This window comes from Drosophila arizonae, chromosome X (assembly GCF_054131065.1).
Source record: "Drosophila arizonae isolate 15081-1271.41 chromosome X, UAZ_ARI_1.0, whole genome shotgun sequence".
Taxonomy (NCBI): Eukaryota; Metazoa; Arthropoda; class Insecta; order Diptera; family Drosophilidae; genus Drosophila; species Drosophila arizonae.
In genome coordinates, this window is record NC_142927.1 from 6,725,748 (window position 1) to 6,744,351 (window position 18,604).

At 39.0% G+C, this 18,604-nt stretch overlaps 1 protein-coding gene across 1 annotated transcript in view; it reads left to right on the forward strand.

The window, feature by feature from the left end:
* The window catches only part of N (neurogenic locus Notch protein), a 52,808-nt gene that overhangs the window by 6,768 nt on the left and 27,436 nt on the right, over window positions 1-18,604 (forward strand). The window contains exon 2 of the mRNA XM_089475651.1: window positions 11,622-11,715. Coding sequence (XP_089331777.1) covers window positions 11,622-11,715 — 94 coding nt within the window. The remainder of the gene's footprint in view (window positions 1-11,621; window positions 11,716-18,604) is intronic.

Genomic DNA, 18,604 nt, shown 5'->3' on the forward strand with positions numbered 1-18,604 from the left:
TCTTAAAGCTGAAGACTCGATTGGACATATTGGACATTGCATAAACATGACTCTGGCTGTCATTGTTCCCATCATCAACAAAACCAAGCAGCAGTTGCCGTCGCCGTCGCCGTCGCAGCAACAAGCAACGGCATCAGGCAAACTTAAAGTTGCCTTGGCCATAGAAGCACTGGCGGAGAGCAACTTTCCAAGGCGGCTGCTGGGAAAATGCCGCAAATGGTTGAATGTTTGGCATCAGTTGTTGATCATTTGATCAGTTCAGCGCATGTTGTTGGCCAGCTCAATTTGGCTTAAACTAATTATGAAAGCAGACAGTTGGCCAAGTTGCGCTCGGTTCGCTCTGGGCTTAAAGCGTAATTAAATCTCGACTAAAATCAACGATTAGGCCAACCAAAGCAGTTGCAGTCCGTCTGTTTATTGACTTTTAATGATGACCACTCGAATTGGTGCGCCATCCCCCCCATCCGCTACCCTCTCCTTATACGCTATACTCCCCCTCCTCATGCGACTCGCTTGAACTTCAGTTTTCGCCTTGCTGCGAGTTGAGTTGGCCAACAACGTCTTGCGTCTTCTACTTCGGCTCTTGCCTGACTTGCTGCTTGTTTAATGAGTTTTCTTTATGGCCAGGGCGCAGCACACACACACACACACCATCACATACACACACACTCACACATACACAGATACATTCTCATATTTATGCTGCCTGCCGTACGCACTGACCGAACAAGTTTTGAGCTGTTTCCTCCTCGTCTTTGGGTCTGCTATTCTGTTTTCTGTTTTCTCTTTTCTGCTTTGTGTGTCTTATTCTTCTTCTTAGCCACTTGATGGCCTGCCCTGGCCTGGCCTGGGCCCGGCTTGGGTCCAAAAAGGCTGACAACCTCGAGAACGAACGAACGAACGAACGAACCAACGGGCCACAAAACTCGGCTCTTGCCTCGCTCGCAGCTGAACAATTTTTATAGATATTACCCAAAGTGTCTTCGAGACGGCGTTGCACGCGATGTTAGAGCGAGACAAACATGTCCACGCCACAGCCCGTACTGCTATCCCTTTCGAACGTGCACAACTTGCTCAGAGCTGGACATAGAAATTCTTTCTAAGCTTCGTAACTTACAACAAAATGCGGCAAAGGCAAAAAGTCACCGCACTCGCCCCCTCTCTCGCCCAACTCTCTCTCTCCCTCTGTCTCTCTCTCGCTACCCAGCTGTGTGTGTGTGCAATGACAATCATCATTATATACACTTGAACAACTGATCGAAATGCAACGCATATTGCCTAGAAAGAACTCTTAATGCTTCCAGCCATATCTGGCACTTGGTGTCTCTCACGCTGAAACTGAAATCGAGTCGAGGCGTCGTCTTCACTTGACTTGAGACTTGACTTGACTTGACTCTTCTTTACATATTCATATCTGTCCATTTGTCCAACTGTTGGCATTCCATAAGTAGATCAGCAGCCTGAAGATCAGCAAAGCCATAGATAAAATGTCGAGAATTGAAAGAAAAAAAAAAGAAGATGCATTTGTGTTGAATATCAAGTAGAGAAAAAGAGAGGGAGAGAGAGAGTGAGGAAGATCTGTAATATATCAAAGAAATCTTTGTTATGAGATCTATATAGACTAAGCTCTGCCTAAGATTGATTGATTGATTGATATCATACATATTCAGCATTCATATTCAATGTACTTCATTCAATCTATATGGATAAGCAAGATCATACGTATGTCATTCATATATCTATATTATAGCCACATATCTGTTAGCTCTGAATGATGAGCCAATATTGAGTTGAAGAACTTCATTTAGGGTAGATCTCAACTAATTAATGCAAACGCTAACGATCTTCGAGCGATAGCTCACTCTCTCCATTACTCCTTCTCCCTCTGCCTCTCTCTCTCTCTCTCTCTCTCTCTCTCTCTCTCTTTCTCTTAAAGATCAACAATGTCGATCATTCGTTGTATCTTGTGAATTCATTTGGTTAACGGCCCAGGCGATCCACCAAAATGCATTCCAAATGCCAGCTACTCAATACACAGTTACATTTATGGAATTCAGTCTATCAGTGTGTGTGTCTGTGTGTGTGTTTGTATGTAGTCCATATTCTATTTGCATATTGAATATTTTGGAAGTTAACAGCAGCTAACGGTAGGCCCTTCAATCACTTGCCTAACTGCTGAGCCGATAAACTCTACTCACATCCAACACTCTTTCCAACTCTCCCTCTCTCCATCTCTCCCATTGGGTCTGTCTCTAATGTTGGCCCCAACAGGTGGCGCCACAGCGTTGCCAACTATTGTCTTTGTAAAAATCTGGTTTCAACAATTAGCAACGCCACATGGCATGACAAGCGCAAGCACTAAAATCTTGTATAAAGCTCATAAAACCCCGGGTAGGGCCAAGACTTGAGCTCTAAAAACCATATGTATACCGACCAGGAAAGAAAGGCGGGCATGTCAATCTGCAATACCCTGTATGCTGCAGATAAATAAGAGCCGAGCATGCCAGAAGAAAATACCCAATTGGTTGCAGAATCAAAACTTTCTTATCGATAAATATCGAGCCAAGAAAAGAGTTACTTTACTCAAATAAAAAATCTTGAGAATTATATTTATGCATAGCTCTTATTCTTTCTAGTCACATGAGCACAACTTGATGATACCCTATTTTGTTTACATAAAAACGAAGACGAGACTAAACTAAACATTCACACGCTGTAGCTTTCGGGATGATGTTGTTGTTGTTGTTGCTTGTTTGCCGGAAGTGTTAAATGCTTCACTTTATTTAAAGTACACACAACGACAATGTCAGAGCGGGAGAGTGTGAGAGAGAAAGAGAGAGAGCGAAAGCGAGACAGTGCCAGAATATCGCTCATATGCCACATTTATTAATATAGATTTTAAACTTCAACCCTTTGTAATACAGCTGTGTGTGTGTGTATGTGTGTGAGCGAGAGACTCTTTCTCGTTCTTTCTCTGTCTGCTTTGTGCGTCTGCGCAGCCATTTACAACTCCGCTGGCTTTGGCGCGCATTTGAATGAACTCTCATGAGGGTGTCTTCCTTTGCTCGCTCTACCCCTCCCTCTCACTCTCTCTCTCTCTCTCTCTCTATCTCTCTCTCTCTCTCTCCTCTCTCTCTCTCTCTCTCTCTCTCTCTCTCTGTCTCTGTCTATTTGAGTCTTGTTTTGTTCCCACGTTGCCTTTACATCGTCATTGCGTTGCCCCATTCCACTTCTTGCACTCGCCATGCCATGCCCTAGGGGTTGCTGCTCGAGGGTTGGGGGTGGATCCTGGATGTCTCTGCTGCAGCGCCAAGTGTCGCAATATGGTTTCAAGTGCACTTCAATTACCAATCGAGGCGAAACCCAAATTCTATCGCACAGCTTATCAACTTACTGTGCAGCTGGCCCATTTTTCTCTTCAATTGTTGTTGTTGTGGTTATCATGCGCTCAATTACGTAGCATTCGGTGAGGGTGCTTAGGGTAGGTCTGGCAGTTGCTAACACTCACACGCATACGCATACTAATGCACCACATGTTTGTGTCAAATGATTTTTGAATGAAATAAAATGCATAAACTTACAATTTAATGAAGTAGATAACAGTTAAATGTGAATAAAAATTTAATGAGCTGCCATAATGGCATTAGGAAATATATGAAACGTACAATTTTGCATTGCTAATATTGCTAATATAAATATTTATTTAGGAAAATTCATTGGTCATAAAATTAAAAAATAATATAGAGTCTATAAAGAATATGAAATGTAATATTAAATGTAAGCTTATAACAATAATATTAAATAATTAAGTACCATAATATTTCAAGATAATAATACATAAATAAATAATAGCAAACAAATTTAATAATAGTTATATATATATAATACTATCAACGTAATAATTAAAAAAAAAAACTTAACAAGCACAAATAAAATCAAAGTAAAAAAGTAAAAAAAAAATAGTTATATAAAAAAAAAAAAAATCTTAAATAATAAAACAAAAAATTAAATATGAGAAAATAGTACAAAAAAAAATATTTATAAAAATAAATTACGTATGTAAAAAAAAAAAAATAATAATAAAAAAATGAATAAATAAATACAAAAATATAAAACATAAACACATCATTAAAATATTCATCGCGCTTTGAGGTCTAACGTCAAAGTTCCTCTAGAAATTTTCAGCTTTCAAAATGCAGCTATTGTTCGAATATAATATTCTAATCATAACAACAAGTAGACGGAGAAGAAGAAGAAGAAGGTCAGGCCAACCACAAAAACCACAACATCCTCCGCAACGAGCACCAACTCGACTCAAGTCAAACCAACTTAACCCAGCGATGATCCAATTACTGCTATGCCAACTGACAGATAGTAAACCCAGACGAATGATTACCGACTCCCGGGTAAAGTGGGAGAGGGTGAGGGAGAGTGGGCGAGGAGTTGGAAAAGACAGAGAAGGCTGTTCGCGTTGCATTCGTAGCGTCTTGGGCGGCTTTGTTATCTGCGCCTCAAGCGGTTTGACTGTGGCCTATTAATCTATCAGAGCTGAAGACGTTGCGACGCGTCAGCAAAACTTTACAATTGTAGTAGATAGTCCGACCGATCGACGAACGAACGGCGGACAAATGGACGGACAGGCGGACGGACTGAGGCCGCAAGAATTTCATTCTGTACGCTGCGACATGTAGCCCAAAAAGTTGGAAGAAAAAGAAAAGAAAGGAAAATGAGTTAGCCATGGGAAAGCGCTAAATAAATACTCTAGCTCAACAATAGATAAACTATCGAATTCTCAGATAGAATAGTAAATGCTTTTGTTAGTTGTATAAATATGAGATAAATATTGATGCGAGATGAATGTAAAAGTCAATATATGGATAGAGATGGAGATCGATATAGAGATTGCAGTGAAGATGAAGATATATTGATAAAGGTAAAGATTAGTATGTAGAGTTATAGTACTAGGTAGAGCTATGGCTAAAGCGATCATTATATATATAGATAGGATATAGGATATGATGCCTAAAGATACATTTATAATTATGTATGAAAATATATAACCAGATACGAATATAGATACAGATAAATGTATGCATATTGACAGATATAGACAAGTAATAAAGATGTATATGTGATTACAGCTATAGACACAGATAAAGGTATGGAACCATACAAAGTTACAGGTACATATGAATGTATACAGACACGCTCACACATGCAGATGCTAGATACACACACAGATAAATATGTAAATATGTAGATAGTGTTATAGTTGTCATATTTGAATATACCTATATAAAGATAATCTATCATAAGCACCAAGCTGTATCTCTTTTATCATATTAGAAGAGAATGATGAATCTATAGGAAGACCACATAGACTCTGTGACATATTTGATTACTCAGGCCTTAGATACACATTGTAAGAGTATCTATCTAATCACATATACATATGGAGAGAAAAAAAACCCGAACCGAACCGAACTGAACTGAACCGTCGCTTCGCGTCGCGTCGCTTCGTAATGCCGAGCGTCGTTTGCTCTTTTGAGGCGGTTCGTTCGGCTCGGTTCCCACAGTCGTCGCTGTTGGTTTTGTTGTGTGCTCGTTGTTCGTTTTACGAGTTTTCTATGCTGCGCGGCCACTTGGAGCTACTTTTTCATTAACACTTTACAATCTTTCCGCATTTTGTTGCCACCGATGCGGCAGTCAACCTCTGCCCCGCCCCTCTGGCTGCTGTTGTTGCTGCTGCTCGTCTCTGTTATTACAACGTTTCACGTTGTTGGACGCCTCTGCAGGCCGAGTGTCTTGCGTGCTGTTGTTGTTGTTGTTGTTGTTCGTTTTCTATTTGCTATTACACATTATTTATGGGGCGACTATTTATTTTTATTTAGCTTTTCATTGTTGTGGCAAGCAACCAGCCCTCCGCCCCCTCTTGTTCGCTGGTTTCGGCGCCCCCGCAACAATTTGTCAGGCACTTGTGAGACGCCGTCGCCGCCTGTGGAACAGTCGAAGCGCTTATTGGCGTCGCCTCCAGCTCAACAGAATCCAGAGCAGCAAAGATATAACTAAGAAAGAGAGGGGGAGAGTATAGAGAGAGAGAGAGAGAGAATGAGCACTGCAGCTGCAGTATTTGCGTCGTAATTGCCTTCTGAACTTTTATCAGCAATGCAAATTACTTGACAGCAAATCAAAGCCGACCAGATCGCCGGCCGAAGCATATGTATTGATAAATAAAAGAGATTGTTCTCTAAATAGAAGCAAAATGATCATTGACTCGATCAACATTCGACTATAAAGAAGTACACAGTTATGGAGATCATTCAATTAATTTAAAATGACTTAATGTAGGGGAATATACATACAGATATAGATCTGCATATGTAAATAAATATAGATATATGTAGATCTATAATTCCAAGGTTAGCTATTATAAACCATAAGCATATATTCTTCAATTGGATTTCGAATAGAACTCTAGCATGGTATTTTTTAGTAAATATGGCCTATACCATATATAGTTAAATTTAAGATTGACTAGAAGAACCTTTAAAAAATCTACCAAAATCTTTTCAGAGTCTTAAATCTTTTTAATTGTTGCGTTTTATGACGAAATTCAATTTTAGATATCGAAATAATTTAGAAACATGTAGTAACATGCATAGAGCTGAGCTTGATATGCGCACACATATACACACATGCATATACATATGTATACTCTATTTCGTATTCAGATAAAGCCTGAGAACTTAGGCGTATCGAAGTTTCGGTAGTAGAATTTGTGACGCGTTTGCCCATACGACCGATTAAAGCTTTTAGATTACAAACACAAACAAATACATGCATGACATATATGTATGTATGTATGTGTAGTGCCACACGAGGAGGCACGTTTTGCTCATAAATAGCACACACACACACACACACACACATGCATGCACACACTTTTGCATATTGCATTTCTTGCTGTGATAAGACTCTGCAGCTCGAATCTACATTGTCTTACGATTTTATGCAGTGTTTTTTTCCTTTCCACAACTGATATGATATGTGTAGATCTGTGTAGTATGTACTCTATAGATATCCTGTATTTTAAGGAAAATTCAATTTAATGTGTGGACTGTATAGATATCCTGTAGTAAAGTAAAATATATTCTATAGGAATGAGAAAAAAGCTGAAAATTGTATCTTCCGTTTGTAAAAAAGTTAAGGAAAATTTAAGATAGTTATTATATATACTCTTTAGATATCTCTTATATTCATAGTATTAATATATGACTCTATAGATATTCTGTTCGAATTTCAATTTGAATGAAGTCAACATAAAATATTTAGCTTGAGCTGGAGTTATTGACGGCTCATTGATGGCTCAGCTGCTCTATCTCTCTCTCTCTCTCGCTCTCTCTTGGTCTCCCTCTCTCTTTCTGGTACTGCCACACTTTTGGTGGGCTTCAATTTACAGTTTACAGTTTTGCTTCTCTTTCATTTTGTTATAAATAAATTGTTATTTTATGACTTTTGCTGCGCTCTGCGTTTTTTTTTTTATATTGTTGATAGTTTTACTTTGTATAGAAAAAAATTATATATATATTTATTATATATTTATATATGTAAGTCTATAAAATATATATATGTGTATATATATTTATGTGTGTTATATAGTGCGCGCCTTTGCACGCTAGAGAAAAGCGTGAGAAATTTTTGGCCGTGGTTTTGTTTTTTGGGCTGTTTGTTGTTGCTTTTATGTTTATTGTTGTTATTGTTGTTGCTGTTTGTTGTTGCTATTTTACTTGTCGCTGTCGAAGTTGTTGCTGTGTTTTGGCTTTTTTTTCTCGGTTTTTGCCTTTGTTTTAGTTTTAGTTTTGCGGTTGTTGCTGTTGTTGTTGTTGTTGTCGCTGTTGCTTATTATGCTGATAGCGTTTTTGGGTGGCTTTTGTTTGCTGTTTGCACAGCGTGCATGTGTGTGTGTGTGTGTGTGACAGCAGCAGCAACAGCGGCGAAAAATTTAAATTCGATAAGCGCCATTTATAACGGCCAGTGACATTTGTCTACACCTCTGCCACCCCCCGTCCTTCTACCCATGCTATACACACACACACACACACACGCACACATACTGAATGATAATTAAAATTAGGGTTTATCAGTCAGCTGACAATCAGCGCTTTAGCCTCACTGCAAGCTGACACAGACAATAATAAGATGTAAGAATAGTGCAATCGGGCAGCATCGACGGCAGAATACTCGTCCAAAAAAGGAGTTGATGAAGATCACATTGTGTATGCAACAATAATCTATCTATGTAATGCATATGATATATGTATGTACATGTTAAGCTCCAATTATGGCACAATTTAAGCCTAGTTATGAGGCGCAATTAACAGCTCATTTGTCTAAGCCGACGCGCTCGCTTGATGGGTGTGAGGGCGTGTTTAGGCTGTTGAGGCATTCAACAGCGTTACACTTGCCTGCATCGCCAAGCGGCCGACTAAACGGTCGAGCATCGGGCCCCAAAACAAGTGCGCAGCCAACAGATTTGTACGGTGCGCATTTCATTGTGCGGTAAATCACACGCAATAAAAACCAAAACGATGAAGAAGAAGCAGCAGCAGAAAAACAAAAACCAAAAACTACATACGAAAAGCGCTTCACGCTCTATCGATGAAGCGTTGAATGGGCCAGTGCGGCCCCTTAATAGATTAGAGTCAAGCTAAGTCAGCCACGCCCACTACTCAAATACATCAACTACAAAAGCCTTAACTAATATGACTAGATTAAAATCAATTGAACGCAAATAAAATCAATTGAATATAATAATTGAATATACATAATATAAATAAGCTAAGAGATTGAACGAAAGCAAAGGCTAGATTTGTAGAGAATTCAAGCTGAGCTGATGAAATTTCAAATTTCAGCTATCGATACTTATTTAAAGAAATGAGCTGTGTTATCGAAAGAGTAAACAATCGAAAAAATAAAAAATTAATTTATTTAGTTTTAATTAATGGAAAAATCCGACAGGAAGTTTCTAGAAGAAACTCTCTATGTAGAAAGTCGAGCTAGAACAGACGATGAAGAGGGCTACATAGGATGCAGTTCAATGTAGCTATCGGGCATAAAAGTAAATACAGTAGAATCCGGCTATGACGACGCTCAAGAGATCGTCGGTATACACGGAAGACGCTTTAATCGTATAAGTTTGCTTAGGTTTGTCTGGGGACCTAAAGCGGAGTCGATATAACCGGATTCTACTGTATATAAAGCGACTTTATGGTATCTACCAGCCCTTACAGCCCACTACAAACACGTAAAAGTGTGTACCGCATTTGTTACTCAGATTGTAGTATATCTCCAATGAAAATTTCTTCATAATGGCAATGATAAAAATATGAAATTCACAATAAAAAAGAATGATGTACATGTATTTTAATCGAGTTCTTATATGCACAAGATAATCATGCAAATAATATATCTCTCAAGAACCGCACCTTAACAATGCACATAAAACATTTTGCTTTTATTTTTGCCTTTTTTATCATATATATATGCATATACATATATATATTTTTTTTTTCTGCTGCACTAATTGAGGTCAATTAGTTTACACACAAAGAGCGAGAGAGAGAGAGGGAGCGGGAGCGGGGGAGACAGCGGCATGCATGTGCAGACATTTGGCACTGGAGCGCAGCTGGCGGCATAAATGTTGCAAAAAAACAAAAAATAAGACAAGCAACAATGTATAGCAACATGTTGCTGTGGAGCATGTTGCTGCTGCTGCTGCTGCTATGTCGCAATATAATGCATACGCCGCGTATGACTCAGGCCTGAAATTTCGCTGGGCTAAGATTTATGCCGGGTTCATTTTAATTTTTTTTTTATATATATTTTGTTTTTGTTTTTGGTGTTTCTTTTATTATTATTATTTGTCTGCCCCATCGATCATTCAAATGCGAAATTTATGTTTACGTATTCGCGACAATTTCGTGTTGCATTTCGAATGCCAAGCGGCGAACAAAGCGCGCTCATTGAACAACAAATATACTTACATACATAACGTATATATATATATACATATGTATTTTTGCTTGACTATGCACAGCTATATAGCATATGGATATGTATATACATATACATATATCTATATACATCTATCGGGCCGGCGAGGGGTGTCAAGTGTTTGGGTTTATGATATATGTATGTACATATATATATATATATATGTATATTTCTTCTGGCCCGCTCGTTGCGAAGACAAAGCTATTTATTTATTGTGCTGTGCGGGCAATCAAAACTTATTGTCGCCTGTTGTCTGCTTGCCTTTTCTAACCTAACCGCCTCCCTCTGTCATCTCCTCTCTCTTTCTCTCTGTCTTTCTCGCTCCCTGTCGCCCCTTTGGTCGCTGGCAGGAAATCGCCACACGCCCAATTAGCAAACATTGGGGCGCTTTGGCGTGCGGCACGTTTGTTTAATTTGTGTGCCATTTTTACAATGAAAAATAAGCATATTTTCAGCTGGCTCTTCTGCTTCTTCTTCTACTTTGCTGAAAGCAGCAAATTGCACAAAGATAACATTATGGCAGAAGGGGAAGAGTCCCCCCTCTAGTGTTTCAAGTGCACTGAACCTTATTTATGGCTGTCTTCTTGCTATTGTTGTTGTTGTTGTTGCTGCGGCGATTCGCTGATCGTTCGTCAGCAACTTTGAATTTTGCCGGCATTTGCTATTTCAAGTCAGTTCACTGGCTAGATTTGTCGCGCTCTCTCGCTATACCTCTCTATACTATCTCGCACTTTTTGAATGAATGTTGAATAGTATAGTATTCGAAACGACTTAATTTATTGTGATTCTGTTAAGTATTCTAAGTAAACTGGGAGCTAATAGAAGTGTGAATGAAATAGAAAAGAAGCAATAGTAATAGATCAGTAGATCTATTGAGAGTTTGAGTGCTAGCTAAATATGCTTTATAGATAGACCTCTCGACTAAACGAAGAATCAATCAAATGGGTTCTTACGTACATCTAGCAAATTATGTGTAGATAGATCTTTTTCGTTAGAAAAAATAAAAATAAAATAAACATATACAGTAGAATCTCGATAATTGGAAATTGCAAGGGGAGCAGTTTCTTTTTCGATTTACACAAAAATACAAATTATTGAGAATTACTAAAAACGAAATTCTTTCAAGGGGACGATATAATTGATTCGATTTATCACGATTTTCGATTTAGGGGATTTTCGGGGTACAAGTTTTTGGAGACTCGACTGTATGATATACCTATATTCCAAACTAGAAAACTGATATATATAGATATCTAGAGAGATATAGATCGATATTCATAAAGCTTAAACTGTAGACTATATTACAGTCTGAAGTTCTTTATCATCAGAAAAATATTAAGAATAATACAAAGTAAACTAAGTATTCTTCTTCTTCTTGGGTACTGAAAACCCCAACGGTAAAATGGGCTCCCAGTTCTATTAAGAATTAAGTGAGTTACATATGGATCTCTGCTGAATTCAAAGCACATCTTATATAAGTCAATAACGGAGAACCTAGCTTAATCTATAATCGTTTTAAATTTAATTTCTCTAACTAACTTTTCTTGTATTTTCTCTCATTTTCACAGAAACCGGCTTGTCTTTGGCCGTTTCCTGCAGCACATTGGGCTGCAAGAATGGCGGCACATGCATCACACAGACGAATGGCAAATCCTACTGCTCGTAAGTACAACAAAAAAAACAACAACAAAACAAATAAATAAAATCAAAAGCATGTATTTAAGCGGAAGGAAGCATACGAACGTTAATTAGGCGCAGTTTACAACGGCGAATGTCGATCGGCGCGATCGGCGCAATTTATGATAATTTATGCAGCAGCAGCAGCAGCAGCAGCTGAGTGTGTGAGCGAGACAGGGCTATCAAATTTGTTGCCCTGAACTTGGGATTGATTTGCTCAGTTATTAGCATAAGTTTGCTGCTTCTTTATTTTCGCTGGCCAGCGAAATTTGCATACGTCAATCAATTGGCCGAGATCGACGGCTGGCTATGTGGCCAAGGACACACGCGCTAAGCAAATTGAAATTGAAATGGAATTGAAATGAATTTAAATTGAAATTGAAATTGAGATTGAAATTGAATTTGCGGCTGCCATCAATGCGAATTGACATTTGTTGGCCCGATGCAAGAAGAAGCGCGGCTTCAATTCACTCGAATTTCGTCTAGACAATGGGCCAATGAATAAGTATAATAAAAAAATGAAATCGAGAAGCAGAAAAAAGAAAACGAACTCAGAACTGAGAGGCAAGGCTTGAAACTGAGCTGAAATTCAATTTCCCTTGCGCTAAGCTGACAGACAAAAGAGCAGAGCGCCCGCACATTAGACGAAGACATAAGACATAGGACGAAATCTTGTCCCATCGAGACAGAGAAACGATGAGGCTTCGTGCCTTTGTCCACATTTTCGACATTATGCGTTTGCCTAAAGGTGGATACGAGTTAGAGAGAGAGAGAGGGTGAGAGAGGGAGAGAATTTTCACTCCTTGTTGCAACACATTTCGTTTGTCACTTGTCGTGGTGGGCAATGATTTTAGTTTGGCTTTTTTGTGGCAATGCATTTCCTTTTTCGCTTCGCTGCTTTTGTCAGTTATTTTTGTGGCCTGCTCTTGTAATAAATCACATGCGAATGCGGCTCGAACACAAATGGCACGTACTCAACGCATAACTCGAGCTGAGTTATGATATGGCTGCGAGACGCAGACACGACGAAAACTTCGTGTTTTTTTGTAGTCGGTTTCGATTTTTTGTTTTTTTTTTTTTTTTTCGAGTCTGTCAAAATTTTACGAGTCTGCGAGCATGGCATAATTAAAACAAGTGAAGAAGAGGAATGAAAAAAAAAAAAAAGTCTGGGCGTGCATTGTACTCGAAACCGGTCGTTTGAACATCGATTGCATTGCCAAGCAGTTGGCCTCCCTCTCTCTCCCTCTCCCTCTCTCTCTCTCCCACTCCCAGTGTCTCGCTTGCAGCTTCGGTTTTATGTCATGATCAGTGATCAGTGATCTTTGTATGATCTATCGCACGATTGAGGGCGCTTTCATTGAGCTCTTGAGAAACTCATGTATTTGCTTTGTTTTTCTTCATTTTGTTTTTGCCTTTAGCTGTTTGAACTGATCTTTGCTCTCGGCTATATACATATATATATATTCTCAAGTTGATCGTTAGGGCTGTGATCTTTATCGGCTGCTGTCTGCACTGTATATACAATTTCTAGCCATTTAATTAACTTATTGGCCCACATACATAACTATGCATTCGATTTGTTTGGCAATGCGAGACTCTCTTAGAGCTGATAGAGCTGATCGTTGATCGCTGATCGTTCGGTAGCCATGCAGTTTTATTACGGCTATTGCGTTGATAAGTCAGTGGGTCAAGTATTGTTTTAGCTGATTTCAGCCATTTCAACTTGCTCGAAAAGTGATCTTTGTGGCTTATCTTTATAGAGTCTACTCAGGCTTGCATGCACATGCATATGCATGAGACATGTTCTCTCTCAGTGTCTGTGATCGTGAGTGATCAACCATTGCAACTTCTGCCAGCTCCTCTATGCCACGTATCTACTCCCTCCTCTCTCTCTCTCTCTCGTTTTGGCCGACTATTTGGCTATCACTATCTTTAGCAGGCAATTACATAAAAGCGCTTAAGCTTTTAGCTTAAAAATGCGACCGCTTTTCGGCTGCGGCTGCCGTTGACGTTGGTTTTACGACATTTTCTCTAAACTGAGTCGACGACGACGACGACGACGACGGTGCGACGATCGCGGCTGATGATCAAGCCATGTGGCAGTATATTTGGCTTCTTAGTCGCTGACTCTGACTCTGGCTGTGGCTCTGATCATCATCAACGGCACGATCGGGCAGTAGAGACTGCTCCATTGCAGTCTTTACATATGTAAGTGATCTGGCTACTCTCTCACTCACTCTCTCTCTCTCTCTGCTCTGCCGCAATGTGCGATAACATCGCTTGAACTTTGTCAGCCATTGAGTCGGTTCGAGTAACTGTTTTGCCTTCAGGCAGCAGCCAAGGCTTGAGCTATTAGAGGATTGCGCGTATGTCTGCCTCTAATACCCTTCACAGTGGGCATTATCATTTGATTACCTCCCAATGCAACAGTTGAAAGTTGGCCAACCTTTTTTAGTGCCATCAAGCATTGTATAACTCTCAGAAAACAGTTGAGCGCCTAAAGGGTATTTGATCTTTAGCATCGACTAAATCATGACTCCAGCTTCGTTTCTGGGCACACACATTACCGCATTTTGTCTTGATTTCGAATTGGTGCACAGCTCAATGATTATTTTGCAAATTTGAAAATTTCACGAGCTTTGCTTGGGTTTCTTATTTTTTTTTTTAGTTTTTGTTTTTTTTTTTTTTTAGTTTTTTTTTTTTTTTGTGTGGCAAACTGTGTTTAAGTTTTGCCGTTTAGCGATCAGCTTGATACGATCAGCAGGCCAATCTGCCTGCCAGCCAAGCTGAGCTTAGTCTCAAGTTAGTCTCTTTCTCTCTCCGTCTCTCTCTCTTTCTGGCTGTCTGTCTGTCTCTGTTTGCTCTGCGGTTGTTTGTTTAATTGACTTGATTGCTCGACTTGATGGCCTGTGCAGGACACGACGTAACGTTTGCAGATCGAGCCAAGTCGTTTATGTCAGCGATTCAGCTGTGATTGGCTTGCCAGCTAGTCGCTCAACTGATTTCTATACACATACATATACATACACATACACATACACATACTATATACATATATATCATGTCAAATGTCCATTTTGGGCTGCCTGCATCGCCCACCTTCGCACAATTATGCACTTGAGTGTGCTGAAACAGAACAATGTCCACGACTTGTATAAAATAACTTAAAAAAAAAAAAAAAAAAAAAACAACAATAAAATCAAAAAAATTGTTTCAATTGTTAACTGTTCATTCTCAGCTGCGTCTTTCTACACACAATTGTTTCTTCTATTATTTCTCGATTTTTATTGTTTAGCCAACCATATAAATTTTGTGTTTTTGGGCTTGCGGTTTATGACATGTTAATGAGCAGCTCCCACAAAAAAGAAGAAGAAGAAGAAAACACACACATACACAAAGAAGATGAAATATATAGATAGAAGCCAAAGATTGTCTTGGACCGGGAATGCGGCAAATTGAAAATTTTGCTTTGAAGTGCAAACGATCAACAATCACCCGAAAAAATAACGAAAAATAAAAATCAGATAAATATAAAAACTCATATTGCTGCGTGATGATGAGCCTGCTGATGATGACTCATCTGGTGCCACATTATCTCCACACAAACATTTGGCAAAAGAAATTTGCTTAGGAAATTTGAAGAGTTTTTATGAGCTATATGAGCGTTGCCTACGTTGCAGTTAATCAGAGACGTCGATAGTTATATGCCTATGTATATGTTATGGTTGTCATAAATGTTTATGCATATATGTATATTTATTTATATGCACATGTTTATGCTGTGCTCATTTTTCAATTGGTTTTTTCACAAGCTCTATTATTTTTCACAGAGAAAGGTTTGGGTTTTCTTTTCCCATGGCTGATAATATTTCAAAACAAATTCGTTGATGAGAAATAAGGAAATATTAAATATAAATATAGATTATTGCATCAAATTCCCAAATATTGATTTAAGAGAATTCTTGAAGATGAGCAATCAATTGGCTTTGAGCTATATGTATTAAGTTTAGGCATAAACAATTTGTTTTAAGTTTAGACTATATATGCTGGTAGCTTATTCGCTATCTATTGCCGTGGAGTGTTTATCAAGTGACCGTTTAAACGGTGACAGTTCACAAGGTAAAGTCACCGAATTGCTGACCCGTAGCAAGGCATAAAAAGCAAAAGCAACAACAACAACAACAACAAACAACAATAAAGCGCAAAGAATTTTATGCGCTTATTTTGCTGCTACGCCGGAGACAGAGACTTGCCTGGGGCAAGTTCGTTGCCTAAGTCTTTCGTTTTGTATTGTGCAGCTCAGTTCATTGTTTCATGCAGAGAGCCAAGCTGAAAGAGAGAGCGAGAGCGATAGCTAGAGAATTTGTGCTTGTGTGTGTGTGTGTGTGTGTGTGTGTGTGTGTATTGCTTAATGCCCATGCTTCTATATATTTCCATTTAATTTCATTTCCCCACACGCGGCCGCAGACAAACAGCAGCAGCAAAAGACGAAGCAGCCGAACAATAATAGCAACAACAACAACAACAACAAACAACAACAACAACAAACAACAACAACTTTAGTTTTTATTTCAACTCTCGGCTCACACGCTTTGCACTTGAAATGTTCTTTTTGGCTTTCCTTTACCTTTTGCTGTGCTGTTGCTGGCTTACCTGGGCAACGTCTTCTTCTTGGACGCGACCCGCCCGTCATCGCACCGCACCGCACCGCACCGCGCCGCCCTGTCCGTTAGCTTAGCTTTACCCTACCTGCTGTTGCCCTGCTAACAATAAAAAGTGAAAAATTTTCAAGCTCTTCGTGCAATTACTTTAATTAACTCATCATTAAGCACGACAGCAGCAGCAATGCTCATGTGTGTGTATGCGTGTGTGTGTATGCGTGTGTGTGTATGCGTGTGTGTGTATTTCTAATACATTCACAGCAACTGGGCTGACCAAAGGAAATGACAATGAAAATGCCCAAGCACAAAAGCAAATGCCGCGCTAATCTCTTAAGCGTCTCGACCAAACAGGCAGCCGAAGCAGCAGCAGCAGCAGCAGCTTTTTATGTTACAGTTACAGTTAGCAGTGCTGCTGCGGCTGCGACTGCTGTTGCTGATGACACATTTAGAGAGCGTCAGCTGGCGGCCATTTTGTAGCTGCATCTGGCTCTGGCTCTGGCTGTGGCTGTGGCGCATCCTTCGATTTTTATCAGCAGGGCCGCAGCTTCAGTTTTGCCGCAAGTCAAACTTGTTTGCAACCTGCTTTGATTGCTTTTTAGTGTTGTTGCTGCTGCTGCTGCTGCTGTTGCTGCTGCTGTTGCTATAACAAATCAGCAGCAGCTCCTACCCAGCGCAGCTCCAGTTAGTTCCCAGTTCCCCTGACAGAGCGTAGCGAATATTTATTGTGCATTCCGCTTGCATTTTACATTCTTACCTTATACAGCAGCAGCAGCAGCAATGGCTATAAATTGCTGCCACACACACACACATATATATACAGCTAAAGTGGCATGAGCAATACTCAAGCCTTTTTGCTCTTCATTTTGCGCGCCCTTTTTATGTTTTTGCAGCCAAGGCGTTGGCGTACAAAATTCCTTTAGCCTGGCTGATTGTTTCCCTACCTTTGCCATTGGCTCTACCTCTACCTCAAGCTTTGCCTTTTTTTTTGGTTTTTTTGATATTCTTTATTTCTCAACTCGCCTGATTTCATTTCATTTAATTTCGTTGCGTTGCGTTGCGTTGCGCTCGTCAAATTAAAACATTTTATTGAAACTCAATTAACGTATTTTGCGCATTCTCACGACGAGCTTGCAACAAGCAACAGCAGCAACATTTTTAATTACATATATACATATATATCTATACCTCTATATGAGGCGTCGTCTTGTGGCATTACGTAAATCTAGCATTGTTTTAGGCCATGTCATAACTGCGATATGAGCCAATGTTGACAGCTGCCATAATTCCCATGCCGTGTTACCGTCGCTGCTTTGTGGCCTATTGCAGTGATCATGCGACAATACAATAGTGATTCATTTTCTCTCTCTTTCGCTCCCGCTCTCTATCTATCTCTCTTCTTTCATCTATCTATAAAGCTAATTAGTTGAAAAAAATAGTTTTACATGAAATATACAAATTGAATTATATAATAAATTATGAAATCTGCGGTAACCAATGCGAGGGAGTCAAAGTATTAGAAGTAACTGACAAATTTGACAAGAAGTTTAAAATTGCAATCATAATTGCATGCTTGATAGGTTCGTAAAGATTTTTTTATTTGTAATTTATAGTTGATATAATCTAAGACTATATAAACAAGTTAAGTCTTAAACAGAGTCTAGATGTTAGAAGTGACTGTCAAATTTGACAAGCAGTTTGTTATCTTAATAAGCATACAATTAATATAAGTATTATATGAGGTTTTCGGGTGATAGCAACAAATGAAAACACAAATAGAACTTCTATGTAAAAGTGACTGTCAAATTTGACAAGCACTTCCTCATAAAAATGTCTTTATAATTAAGATAACATAAAGTCGACATTTTTAGGTAATACTAAAGATTCTTTAAAAACTAAAGATTATTTAAGCAAATGCAGTCAAAACTTTAAGCTAGCTGGTGAAAGTGACTGTCAAATTTGACAAGCAGTTTATTATTTGATCAAGACTCCTACATTTGAGATCAATTCAAATATATGTATATAGAGATAAATTCATATCACTTTTAGCTCTAGCTTTTAGTTAATATCAGAAATTCCTTGAGCAAATGAAGTCTTCGCTTAACTAGCTGTTAAATATTTGACAACTGTATTGGCCGGCTAGAATGTTGCGCAACATACATTTGACTGACTATTGTGAATGAGCAGTCGTCGCTGGTTACCTGTAAATTGTTTGA